A 14160-nucleotide genomic window follows, 5' to 3' on the forward strand; every position below is an offset into this window, starting at 1 on the left:
GGTAGAAAATATATATATATCTTCGATACAATTTTTCAAGTGAAAATATATTAATTCTAGAAACAATACGAAATGTGTCAAACACAGTGGTATGTCACATTTCGTGTTATTACTCTAATTTCGGGGCGCGCCGGGGCGTCCATTAGATAAATTGCGTTTACTCAGTGTGTGTTATTCACTTACCTCTATACTTTATGGCTTTTCGTAATAAAAATCGCTGTCGTAATAAAAAAATATGTTTGGACCCATAGATCTTGTTTTGTATGTATTAAAGTAAGAATGAACTGGTTATTACTTCATAGATACACTTTTTCTTCACAAATTAAGGAAAAGTGTTATCTTTTCTTCATTCGTTTAAGCGTCTGTCTTGGTCCTCATTTCAGGCCATGCAAATCTGCCCACGCACCTAATAAGTCCTAAGTAATTTCGTTAAGTTTATTTTTTTCAGATCATGAAACTTATTCTCAATATCCATTTGACCCAAATTTAAAATAATAGCTACTACTAGTAAACTGTCTAATTTCCGTCCGTCTGTAGTGTGATTTCCACCACTTATGTAATATCAATCTAATGCAAAAATATCTCAAGTCGACCCAGTTGTACACCTGGGTGCTTTCAATCAAATTCTTCAGTTTCATTAGAAAAGTTTTGCGGCCATTCGGTGCCTGACGTTGTCGAAGGCTTAAGTTAAATCTAAACTAATACAACCAAGCACTTGTTTTGAATTAGTACATATGCTAATTAGTAAACAAACGCTCGACCTCTTGCGGTCGTTTCTTCCGGGAAATATTGGAGTAGTCATAAGCTTATTGTCGCTATCAATATTTGGAGGCTTGCCAACGCGGTGACTGATTCAAGTATTCGTTACATTGCACCTTGTACAATTGGGCTTTGTTGTATTACGTTGTTTCTCTTCCTCGTACAAATTATCATATTATTATTTTTTCCTGATGTAAAGAGACTATGTGTAACAACTCTTTATATCTCTTTTTCACTTTTCTCATTCTCTTTCATAGTTCTTCTGATATAAATCTGAATGAATTGTGAAATAAGTTTTCGAGTCGGCTCTCAGTTACGGCCTAGGTCTACGGACTTAGTACAGCCTAATCAACTGAGGACTTCGCCAAGGGTAGAATTTAGGACCGACGGATTCCAAGCCATACTAATCACAAATAACCAGACGTTATTTGTAACTTTTAACTACTGGTTAAGGTCTTGAAAGAGGTCATGATGCGAAATAGGATTTAGATGAAGCTGGTCCAAATATATAATGGTTTTTCCCTTTACTAATATTATGATGACGACTGATTGGTCTATTTGTATGTTTGAATAAATAAACTCAAAAATACTGCACTGATTTTCAAAATGCTTTCACCATTAAAATGCTATCCTCAGTAACATAAGCGTTTATTCGCAAAATATTTTGAAAATTAAATCCCGTACGGATCTGGGATAGTTAGTGATAAAATTAGTCCCCAGACACCGCACTAATGCTATACCGCATACAAATTACACATTAATTTACTATATTATGACGTCATAGTTACGTCACAATGTATTGTCCGATGTAGGACAGTGAACCACTTGCCGACCGCAATTAATTCGCGAAAGTTCGTGAGTAATACTACTTTCATTAAACGCTTTATTTATATATTAACACTTCGTTGCATTTACAAATATAATACAGTAGACATAATTAAATGAAGAGACGGGCAACTGGCGGCCTTATCACTTTCGAGTGATCTCTTTCAGGCAACCAAGGTTAGAAAAGAATTTTAGATAAGGCAAGCGCAAGAAGTGCTAAAATACTTAAGACAGATAGTTATTTAGACAAAATGATAGGAAGAAAACAAAGAAATTAAAATATATGTAAACAGTGAACAGGACAATATAAAAAAAGGACACATGAAAAAGAAACAATGCACATGAATCACGATAATTTTAGATCAGTTTCACAACAGTTAGTACGTAAGTTAGGGATACGATATGGAAAGGTAATGTTTGTACAGTAGAGATTTAAAGGAAGATAGAAAAGGAACGAAGCGAATAGAGACAGGAAGTGAATTCCATAGCCTCACTGCAGACCTTAAAGGATTCGCCGAGAAAGGAGGAGTGGAGAGGAAGAGATGGGATTTCAAGGATATAGGCTTTATATCAGATTTCCTCACGGATGGATTTTTCAAATATTTAGCAAAGACTTTTATTTTTATTGACAGCAGTCAATACGAAATAAATATACAAAGTCTATTGATATAAATAGATTCTTATTGTCTATACCCTAATCTATAATAATTGTTTATGCTATGTATTTCAAAACAAATGTGACTCAAAATCACACCAAATAAATTAAACAATAGAATTCTCAAAACTTTATTCCCAAGAAGCATGTCTTCAACGCCTTAGCTGTCACAATGGGCGGAAGATACGACACAGTTTACTAACATTTTAGTGATACCAAATGTAGCGCTTGAGTTAACTTGCATTTTCTATGATACATGACTACCGTCTGAATTGAGACGCTTTTGACAACTGTCATACTTAGGCTAAGTATAAGTCTCTACTCTACATAAGCTACTTTGCAAATACTTTTATACTATATTTAGTAATCTTTTGCTATTTTTAATAATGAATATAGGAAGTTCTTAAATTTGTATCTAAGGTCTACCGGCCGTTTTCTAACCATTTTATCTGCACTTTTGACAGCTTCATTACATATTCATGGTATAATAATGTTCCTCAAAGGTCGGTAACACACACGCAAGCCCCGGGGCGTTGCAGGTGTCCATTGGTGACGTGAAAGTGAACCTGCCTCGTTTCATCCACATAAAATAATTAATTAAATTAAAATTCGTAAATAATAATCGGATTTTTTATACGACACTTATCTGATCAAAACCAAATCAAAGAAAATTTATTCAAATTTTCGCTTCAGGCCTCATTTAAGTCAATCTTAATCCTAAAGTGTCAAAAATTTATGACAATTGTCAAGGCTAACTGCGACTTGAGATTCTTATTGGAACAGAGGTCTGTCACATTAGTAATTGTATGAGCATTGGTCGATTCAATTACTTGGTAGAGCCGAGTTGAATGACAACAGGCCACGCCCACTTCCCATGACTCATTTGCTTCCTGTCACTTCCGGTGCCGTGCCGTTGTATCCACTGTATCCTTTTTGCCTAGTGTTTGTATACAGGTTTCTCGGGAATTAAAATTCATATCGACTGGATAAAATAAAAATAAATCAATGGTGCTACAACCTCTTTAGGTCTGGGCCTCAGATTTCTGATGTATTTTTATTAGATATAGGGAAACAATTAAATGGTTTTATAATTCTAAATGTATATAACCTTATTTGGATTTCATTTATAGCATAGTTCACTTTCTTCTATAACATGTGTACCCAGTATGGTTACAACATATTCACACGCACACATTTTCTTTGTGATAGTTTGATATAGTTTTTGTAAGTAATATAACACTGTACAGATTACAATAATTTTTATGTGATGAAAACAAAAAAATAGTAAATTTTCGCGCCTTCCCTCACTTGAAATACCAAAAAGCTGTGTGAACATAAACAAAAGGTTATTTGAATTAACAGTATCAAAATATAAAGACAAATCGAAAAAAAATGGAATTTTTTAATTGTCAGCGATGTATTTTCCTATGCGGAAGTTATTATCCAAAAAAAATATCAAATGCAGATTAGAGATTATTTATAAAAACATCGTGTGTTCGGTATGATAACTGCTATCATATCCTGCGAGCGGTGTTGGCCTAGTGGCTTCAGCGTGCGACTCATCACTGAGATGGTTCGGTCCCCAGTTGTGCGACTTTCTTTCTATGTGCAGTGTGAACGTAATCGAACGGTGAAGGACAACATCGAGGCTTGCCTTAGACTCAAAGGGTCGACGGCGTGTCGGGAACAAGAGGGTGCTCACCTACTTGCCTATTAGATTGACAAATGATCACGAAACAGATACAAAAATCTGAGACCCAGACGTAAAAAGTTTGTAGCGCCACTTATTTATTTATTTTTATTTATCATATCCTGCCAGATTTCATCGCAAAACACTTAGCATGCGCCCGCGCATTCAATGCACGTACCAATGCACTATCGTTGTGACGTGTCGTTCTGCTAAACTGCTTTGGAAAATGAGTTTCCTTTAAATGAAATTTACATAATCGTTGCTTAGATATTTATACGAATCGATGGTATCATCCAGTGTTTCCCAACGTGGGGCAAGGGGGGCAATTTGATTGTCAATCGAAATCAGCTGGATATAACAAAAAATAAAAATAAAAAATCATTTATTCATGTAGGTAACCTAATGTACTCTTATGAACGTCAGAAAAAAAAAATATAAATTAAATGCTTCTAAATTTACATTTACTGCCAGTTCTCAAATCAAGGGCGTAGAACCAAAGAGAAGAACTGGCAATAAACTCTCCGCCACTCTTTTTTAATCGCCAAGTTTTTGTTTTACACAACGTTTGTAAGGAGCTGCAACCATTACACCATGTTCCACATGACATATTAAGTAATAAATAATAATACAATAAATAAAAACAAAGATTTGTTCTCTATCAGCAGGAGGCATGGTGAAATAGGAGCACGCACTTACATTCTCGTGGGAATAACACGCAAATACTTAGTGGAACCAAATTGGAACATATAATCTCTGTGCAGCAAGCATCAAGCGCAATGATCTAGTAAGATCTGTAATATCTCTATAGTAATTTAGTAAAATTAATATAGAAAAATATTTATTAAAATTATTTGGAATTTGAATTCCAGTTCTCGTTATGTTTTGAAAATTTACTTATCATTTCGTTTATCCTAGCGATTTCTTCCTAAAACCTATCATTTAAATTTCTTAAATGGACTTCAAATTTTTAATATATAATTTATGTATATAAGGGCATAAGAATCTTAAGTAGGCTAAGGTGGGGCATGGCACAAAATGTTTGGGAAACACTCACCAGTGTATATTTCATGAATGAAATGTGATAGTATATAATAATACCGCGGACCGTCTTGAAGACGCAGCAGCCGTCAAGAAGACTTCCAGCTTTTGCTTCTCAAAGTCTTTACCAAGAGAAGCTTTAGGCTATGGGGCCGTTCAAGTATTACGTAAGCACTATAAGGTTGAGGGGGTCTTTGATTTTGTTATTTCTTGTAATGTCTATGCTTGAAAACGAAATGCATTATCGAGGATTCCTACAAAAAATTTTGCATTAAGAGCTTTGCATACTTTTGCTGACAAGATGAGGGGGGGGGGGGTAAACCCAAGTAATTGAATGGCCCCTATAGAACAATACGGAATGGTGCTGTTCCACACGAATTAATACGGGTGGAACAGCAGAGCAGAGCTAGTATTCCTATACTCCAAATTATTATTCCTACACAATGCCTACGTAATTGTCCTAAAGATATTCTTGAGTGGGATGAAATGACTGACCCTGGCATAACTTTCTTATTTTGGGCATATTGAACAAGCTTAGAATTCTGATACGAATTGAAACCTTGAATGTACCAATGTAATGGTTGCAGCTCCTTACAAACATTTTGTAAATCAAAAAACCTGGCGATTCAAAAGAGTGGCGGAGAGTTTATTGCCAGTTCTTCTCGTCCGTTCTACGCCCTTGATTATTATATTACAAAATCAGTAGCATTTAATATGTATTTCTTTGTTGACGTTAATAAGTGTACATTGTGTTACCTAAATGAATAAATGCTTTTGAATTGAATTGAATCTACTACATAAATAACATTTAAACGAATAGAAAAATAAATGAAATAGAAAATTGTTATTTTTTATAAATTTCTCTGAACTTTGGAAGAGCACTGTTGGCATCACTTCCATTCTCCATTCCTAGCTGAGCGCGTATCTCTCTCTAAGAGACAGCTAAACTACTGGCAGCCTTCTTCTGTCTGTGTGGAGTATGTTTTGTTTTCTAACACAATTATGAATCAATCTCCAAAAATCAATTATCTGATGATACAAGCTTTCTTCGATAAAAAGTGTATTCAACAAAAAAATATATTAAAAGAATTAATATTTTCTTGTCAATTCAAACAGATAGTTCCTTATTAAAACAAACTTTTCTGTATAATATTAGTAAAATTGACAAATGAAGAACGCGTTAAATTAATGCTCTTAGATCTAAATTGAGACCGTATGAGAGACTTTGACATTTGACATTAGAGGCATTTGAGAACTTTAGTATCGCAGACAATCAGTCGTAGTTTTATCAAAACTGGGTCGTTTTAAAGTTAAGAGCCTTCGTACTTACTGAGAGTAAGCTGTGTAAGGATCGCTCAAGTGGAAGGTTGTACTAGTGTTATGGAGAACACCATTTTTGTCACTAATTAAGTATAGATAAAAAGGTGTCTACGCAAAGTGTCGATAAAATGAATTAAAAAATATAATATGTATATGGTACAACCTTATATACATATGTATACGGGACAATAACTATTTTAGACTGTTTATAAGTGACAAGAGAACCTACAAATCCGTTACATTTATTTCTGTTTTTCAAAAACCTACATTTATTTCTGTTTTTCAAAAACCTACCTAAACTCACCCCACATATCTTCACGTACCTACCCTCACTTTCACACCATCACATAACACATTAGGTATTACTTAGTTAAATTTAACAAAAGGCCCGTTTACCTTCTATTACATAAAAAAAAAACAGCAAAACATCGTGAGGAAACCGGCTTGCCTTAGACACAGGCGTGTGTCAGGCACAGGACGCTGATCATCTACTTGCCTTTTAGATGGACAAAAAAATTGTAGCGCCACTAATTTATTTATTTCAAATGTATGGTGTAAATAAGTCTCGGATTTCGATTTGAATATATTACCTGTATTGCTTTTAGAAGCAACCTATAAGCAAATTAACATATAGTCTTACATATGAATAACGCATAATGCAATTAACTTTACGTCAATATTAACATTATATACATAAGTTATGTATATAATGTATATGTATATGTATGTAACATAACTATAGTGGGGTTGATATCTTATTCAGATTTCGTCACAATTACAAGGAAAATAATGAAATATTGATAGGGAAGTAGGTTAGGAAAAAAATACTACGTCATTATGTTGGGTAATTGATATAAGGATAATCATGATGGAAAATCTTTTGTTTGGAAATTTATTTGTTTAGTGAACTTTAGGGCGTAATTTTTACTTCCTATAAAGCTCTCTTCAGTCGGGGCATGATTTAGCGTAGTGGTCAGCAAGGAAACATCTGGAATGTTTCCACCGGTTTCTGTCCAGCGCATTTCTTATGAGTACAGTTTTGAGGACGATGGGTCTGTCACTTGATGGTTGGTGAACGGCCACGTGAACGATTACCAACTTCGATCAGTTTCTCCTAGTTCCCTGCGCATTTTACGGCCGAAATTACATAGTACGAAATTTTGAATATAGAATAAGGTCGCCCTTCTCACTCTCTCTTAATCGGTCTCAATCGCTCTCCCTTTTCTAACGAAAAAACTTTTCGACAAAAACGCTGCACATCTTCGTGACGCTACGTAAAAATTTTACCCACATGTGCCTAAAGAAGTTTCACATCAAAAATCTTTTACGGAAACTCTCAGTTTTTATCTGCTGCAATCATGACGTCATAGATGTTGTGTTCGCTATTTTGTGCAGTCTATAGTAGTTTTGTACCTGGCTTATGTCGACATTCATAGCATTTGATGCTTTCCTTGTCTACAACATAGCATATTTTATGATGTCTTAGACACCTGAAGATCATATTTTCGAGACTTTAAAAAATAAATATAATAATTTAGGGTCAGTATAGAAATTCCATATTATTTCTAAGTGACGCATTCTATGTAGACAAAAGAAACCAAATTTCGAGGAAACAAGCACTTACCGCTTATATTACGCATTTTGCAACCGGGAATGACCCAAATTATCTTTTTCGTTTTTGCGCAGATAAAGCTTCGTCTTATCAGTGCAGTACTATGCAATGTCTGTGTCATCTTTGCCCGTCTTAATGAGAATCAGTAGGTGTCGATTGATTACTCAAGTATCAACAACAAATTCCTTAGTCTATGCAACGCTTCCTTAAGTGACGGTCGTTGTTTTGTTAATTAAATATTTAAAAACAATTGACATCGGAACTTTTTAAAATAGGAACGTTGAAAATATTTGAACAAATTTTTAAATACTGGCAACTTCGTAGTGCTTACAGTGTGATCGATAAAGTCGTTTAAAAATCGAATGTGATAAAAATGGTGATGGAATCGTTGCCCAGCGGGCGATTCTGGCCGCTGTCACCGCGTCTATGGCGAAGAAGTAATGAATACTCAAAAGTAGTTTTCGAACCTAGAAAACCTCCTTTGTCCCCGATCGAAATTCGAAAACACCGCGATGTCACGCCTGACTTGATCCGATCGAGGTTTATAAAGGAGAGATTGGAGCATTTGAATTTGGAAAATAAACCGGAAATTAAGAAAGCGGAAGTGAAGTTACGGGTTAAGAAAAAAAAGGAGCCAAGACCCAACAGTCTTCAGCTGCTATTGTGCCAATCCAGTTCTGGACATTACAGCAGTAACACGTGGAGATACACTAGAGTCAGGTCTAAAAGGTATTTTAAACATTTTTATATTAACACTCAAATCGAAAGTTTTATTTGAACATTCGTGATGAAGGTCGTTTTGTTTGCGTGCCTTAACACGACTAATTTTTCTTTTGTATTTAATTTAAACGTATTAAAAATTAAAAGCAATAAGCGGATATTACATTTGAAAGGATTTTTTTTTTTACTACAGTTTAAAAAATAATTTTGTCCATATATGGACGTAATATGTCCATACTATATTGACAAAGTTTTAATGTTGGAATTTCTGAAATAACCAGTCTATATCTGTGTCTTCCATTAAAACAGATTATTATCAACCTAATAAGCAGTTTTGACAGTCGACATTCTTTAATCAAGGTTTCGCCCACGTTTCCCGCGCCCACATTGGATGTAGTGTGGAAAGTTTAAAGCTCTGTGAACACGATGGTTTTAATGAAATATACGGCCTTATTACAAACATTTTTTTTTAAATGGTAACACAGCAGTGTTGCCCTAGTGGCTTTAGCGTGCGAATCTCATCCCTGAGGTCGTAGGTTCGATCCTCGGCTGTGCACCAATGGACTTTCTATGCTCATTTAACATTTGCTCGAACGGTGTTGGAAAACATCGTGAGGAAACCTGCTTGCCTTAGACCTAAAAAGTCGACATAAGGGTAATTAATAGTAATAAAAGGTTTTAGCGCCACTGATTTTTTTAAACCATGGAAGAAATACGGTCAACTTTTTATAAGGATAGCTTGTTGTGTCTGTAATTATAATATTTTAACACATTTTTATTGATATATTAATTATTATTGTTTAAATTATGAATATGTCAATTAGAATAGAAGTAAGCTTTCATTATATGTATTTACTTTAATAGACAAAATTCTATTTATTTAATAGACAAAAATCTAAACTAACTTTCTTTCTTTCTGTAAGAACTTAAATTTTATGCTTCTCCGTCATGGATAAACAGCCTTAGACGCAAACATGTTGTTGATTACGATATAAAAGCTTTAAGTTTTGTCGCGTTAAAGATAATTTCATACGCTAATTAATGGTCGTGTTATTTCATAATTGGTTTGCATATTTTGTTGATAACTTTTAATTTAATATTTATAGAGTTATACTAGATGACCCGACAAACGTTTGTTTTGCCAGGTATATTATTTCTAGGAAATATTTTTTTACTTCAATAACAATAACTATCTACAATAATAAAAAATAGGGTTTGATTGTAGAGGAGAGAATATTAGGGGTTGTATGTATTATTGTATGGTGTATCATAGAAAAATAAAAAACAAAAATATTCTAAAAAAATAAAATTTGGGTGGACACCCCTTATCACTTAAGGGTTTGGAAGATAGTAGAATATAGTAGATAGTAGCCGAATAAATCGGTGGAGCCGTTTCGGAGGAGTATGGGAACAAACATTGTGACACGAGGATTTTATATATAATAGGTTGGGGAAAAAGTTTCTTCGCATTTTTGAAGAAAATTCAAAACATTTTTTAAAATAGTTTATTTACATTTGACTAAAGTATGTAGGTACCATTTTGTTCGATATTTTTTTGCCATCATTTAGGTAGGGACATGATCCCATTGCTACATAAATTTTGGGACTTCTGATCAAAATACCGCGACAATTGGTTTTGGCAGTCCTCTCGTGATGTTAACCTGACACTGCCTAAAGAATTCTGAAGAGACTGAAACAAGTGGAAATCTGAAGGTGCAAGGTCAGGACTATACGTCGGATGCATTATCACCTCCTAGCCAAGCTCTCTTAGTTTTTGCTGAGAGGCTAAAGCGTTATCAAGATGAAAAACCACACCCCTTCTGGTGATTAATTCCGGCCGCTTTCTCTCAACTTCTTCCTTTAATCTCATCAGTTGTTCGCAGTAGAGTTCAAAATCGATGGTCCTGTCTGGTGGTAACAGCTCATAATGAATAATGCCCTTCCAATCCCACCACACACACAGCATCACCTTGTTGCGAGTTATCCCGGGTTTCGCCACAGTCTGGGAAGCCTGACCGACCTTTGACCACGACCTTTTTCGCACGTTCTTGTCATACGTGATCCACTTTTCATCATCAGTTGTCAGCTTCTTGGTTCGGTTCCATTAAGTGGTAATAAAGAATCAAAAATGAGTACACGGTTCATTAGGTTTCTTACAGTGAGCTCGTGAGGTACCCAAATATTGAGCTTTGTTGTGTACCCAGTTTTTTCCAAATGCACCAAAACTTTTTTGTGGTCAATTCCCCGTTCTTCAGCTACGTCTTAACTACTGATATGCCGATCTTGCTCCACTTTTTCAAACATGGCATCCATTTTATCCGTTACAGGGCGACCAGAGCGACTTGGATCTTTGACATCAAAATTTCCGGATTGAAAACGCTTAAACCAAATTTGTGCTACTGTCACAGACACTGTGCTAGGGCCATATTAACATCACAAATTTCTTTCGCGGCTTGTGTTGTATTTCGACCTTTTTTGGAGGAAAATTATAAATGTATCGAATTTCTTCATTCGGTTCACTCATCTTGACGGTACGAAAAATAAATAAAAAACAAACATTATCCTAATTTGATTTTGGAATTATCTTCTTTAATATCTCAACATTCCTTGATAACAAAACCAGCCAGATCCATATAGTATAGCCAAAGAGATTTTATTACAAGTTCATACATACTGTAATGCGAAAAGACTTTTTCCCCAACCCAATATATATAGAGATTTATACATCTCCATGTATATACGTAGTATTTATAGGTTTTAGGAGTGTTGCTTTAGCCATTCGAACCTAAGTTCACTGCTGCACTGGTACATAAATAACTGGTAGGTAAATCCAATAAGTTTTCGGCATACGAAAGTCTAAACAACGCATTCTTTTGACCTAAATAAATGGCGTGTCCGGCAAGCTGATCATTATTCAATCTAAAAAAAATCAAAGGAACGTAGAAATCTGAAACAAAGTAGAAGTTCGTAAATGAAATATATAATAAATAATAAATCTGTGGCACTACGACCTCTTTAGGTCTGGGCCTCAGATTTCTTTATCCGTTTCATGATCATTTGTCAATCTAATAAGCAAGTCGATTTTTTTTAGTTTTCCTTCACCATTTCAGCCAATATTAAATGCGCACATAGAAAGAAAGTCCATTGGTGCACAGCCGAGGATTGAACCTACAAGATCGATGAGAGTCGCACGCTGAAGCCACTAGGCCAACACTATTAGTTCGTAAGCTTCATAATATTTTTCATTCAAATGGTAAAAAATTAACAATTCCAGACTCAGTAACACAACCGACGCGAAGCGTTAAAAATGCTATCGATTTTCAGTCAGATCACAAAATTTATATGCGCAACGCTTAAAAGCAATGAAGGCGGCCAATGCATTATACAGAGACAGTGTTACCAACATAAAGACAAAATATCACTAAGTTAAATATTTAAATAGAATACGGTTTTATAATAACAATTCATTGAATTTACGTAAGAATATTATTTTTATTTCTTTTTATGTAACCGTGTGCCGGCTATGCACCAATGGACTTTCTTTCTATGTGCGCATTTAACATTCGCTCGAACGGTGAAGGAAAACATCGTGAGGAAACCGACATGTCTTAGACCCAAAAAGTCGACGGCGTGTGTCAGGCACGGGAGGGCTGATCACTTAAATTCCTATTAGATTAAAAAATGACCATGAAACAGATTCAGAAATCTGAGGCCTAAAAGAGGATGTAGCGCCACTGATTTTAATTTTTTTTAATTAAAAAAGTTCATGACTCAGGATTTTAGGTACATTATTTGAATTTTAAACATATGCTATCTTTATTTGTATGCATGTGTATTGTCATTGTATAACAATTGGCATATTTGCAACTATACGTATTAAGTATTTTAAATAATTTTTTTTCAAATATCATTTATCTTAAGTTAACTATTGATTATATTTAAATTGCACATATAATTTGTCAAGGACTTGTTTGTTACAATATAAGTACGAGAAAGTATTTTCCCTCCAAATTATCACAATCGCCATGTTGGCAAGCGTGCAACAAATCGATGCGTGGGTGGGTTAGTGACACCCCATTCGCCCCTCAGGTGCAGTCTGTGGTAATTAAAGCGTTGTCTATGGTCAGTGTTCAGGGTTGCGTTTTAGTTGTGTAATTCTAAAGATTTTTATAACAAGTTATGTTGTAACCTGTTCAGTTACCGTTGATAATGGAACATGGTGTTTCTATGGAGATACGACCACCTCCAGGTTCTCCTAAAGGTTGAGTGGATTTCCAGCATAGTATTTTGTTAAATTGGCACTGACTCTCATCCCTGAGGTCGGAGGTTCGATCTCCGGCTGTGCACCAATGGACTTTCCTTCTATGTGCTCATTTAACATTCGCTCGAACGGTCAAGGGAAACCTCGTGAGGAAACCGGCCTTAGACTCAAAAAGTCGACGGCGTGTGTCAGGCACTGGAGGCCGATCACCTATTAGATTGACAAATTATGATTTGACAGATACAGCAACCTGAGGCCCTGATTGTAACGCCACTGATTGTGTAAACAACGGGTGGGCAACATTAAAACGAATAATAAAAAGGACTAAAGCGGGCCATAGACGGACCGCATGTTGCAGTCAAGAGCGACTGCAACATGCGGTTTGCTTAGGAACTGCTCGAGCGGTCCGTGTATTGCGAATATGAATTTAGTATGGAAACTGCAGATCGCCGTGCGGCGACCGCTTAGATCAGTCGGTATCGGCTGCAACATGCGGTCCGTCTATGGCCCGCTTAAAGATATGTTCAAAATTAAATTTGTTTTACTAATCATAAAAACAATTGACGGTCACCCGAAACAACAAATTTAAAATTGCCTATATTAAATATATTTTACAAGTGGTAACCCTTGCTGTACAATGTTTTCAAAATGGCGTTAGACTACCTTTTGCTGACTATCGGACTGTGAACTATGTGTTTTGAAAGGAAAACGTTGCGTTATTGCGCAAAGAAAATGTATATTTAGTGAAGATTGATAACAAGCTAACAGACATTTAATTACCCGTCCTTCCCCAAGGGGTGGGAGACCAGAAACCAATGATGTCCACTTACGGTTGACATATCAAATCAAATCAAAATCATTTATTAATTTAGGTAACACAATGTACACTTATGAACGTCAAAACGAAATACATATTAAATGCTTCTAATTTTACATTTACAGTTCCCAAAAGAGAAGAACTGACAGTAAACTCTACGCCACTTTTTTTAATCGCCATGTTTTTTTTACACAATGTTTGTAAGGAGCTGCAACCATTACACCATGTTCCACATGACATCTTATAACTCTCTCGCTTTATCCGCCATCATGACATTCACTAAATATGTTCGTTTTTTACCTGTCCCTTCTCTAGTACCTCCTGGATTTGGTCCAGGATTGTACGACTCGACCTTATCATCCACGGTGGCCTTGTATTACAGACATTTAAATATGTATGAATGCCTCCAACTCCCACTGGAGCATGCCAAACATAGATTTGCATATTAAATGGCAATCAGTCG

The 14160-nt window shown here is 35.4% G+C and overlaps 1 protein-coding gene across 10 annotated transcripts in view; it reads left to right on the forward strand.

The window, feature by feature from the left end:
- Positions 1–14160, forward strand: part of LOC125059502 (focal adhesion kinase 1) — a 129021-nt gene that overhangs the window by 87411 nt on the left and 27450 nt on the right. For 2 of the 10 annotated variants that reach the window (XM_047663939.1, XM_047663941.1), the window contains exon 2: positions 8224–8628. The exons of 2 other annotated variants lie outside the window; for them this stretch is intronic. In XM_047663939.1, coding sequence (XP_047519895.1) covers positions 8273–8628 — 356 coding nt within the window. In that variant the 5' untranslated portion in view covers positions 8224–8272. Of the gene's footprint in view, positions 1–8041; positions 8629–14160 lie in introns of those variants that run through there. 6 more of the 10 variants (XM_047663942.1, XM_047663940.1, XM_047663938.1 and 3 more) reach the window with 6 other exon arrangements.

The sequence above is a fragment of the Pieris napi genome, chromosome 20 (genome assembly GCF_905475465.1).
Source record: "Pieris napi chromosome 20, ilPieNapi1.2, whole genome shotgun sequence".
Taxonomy (NCBI): Eukaryota; Metazoa; Arthropoda; class Insecta; order Lepidoptera; family Pieridae; genus Pieris; species Pieris napi.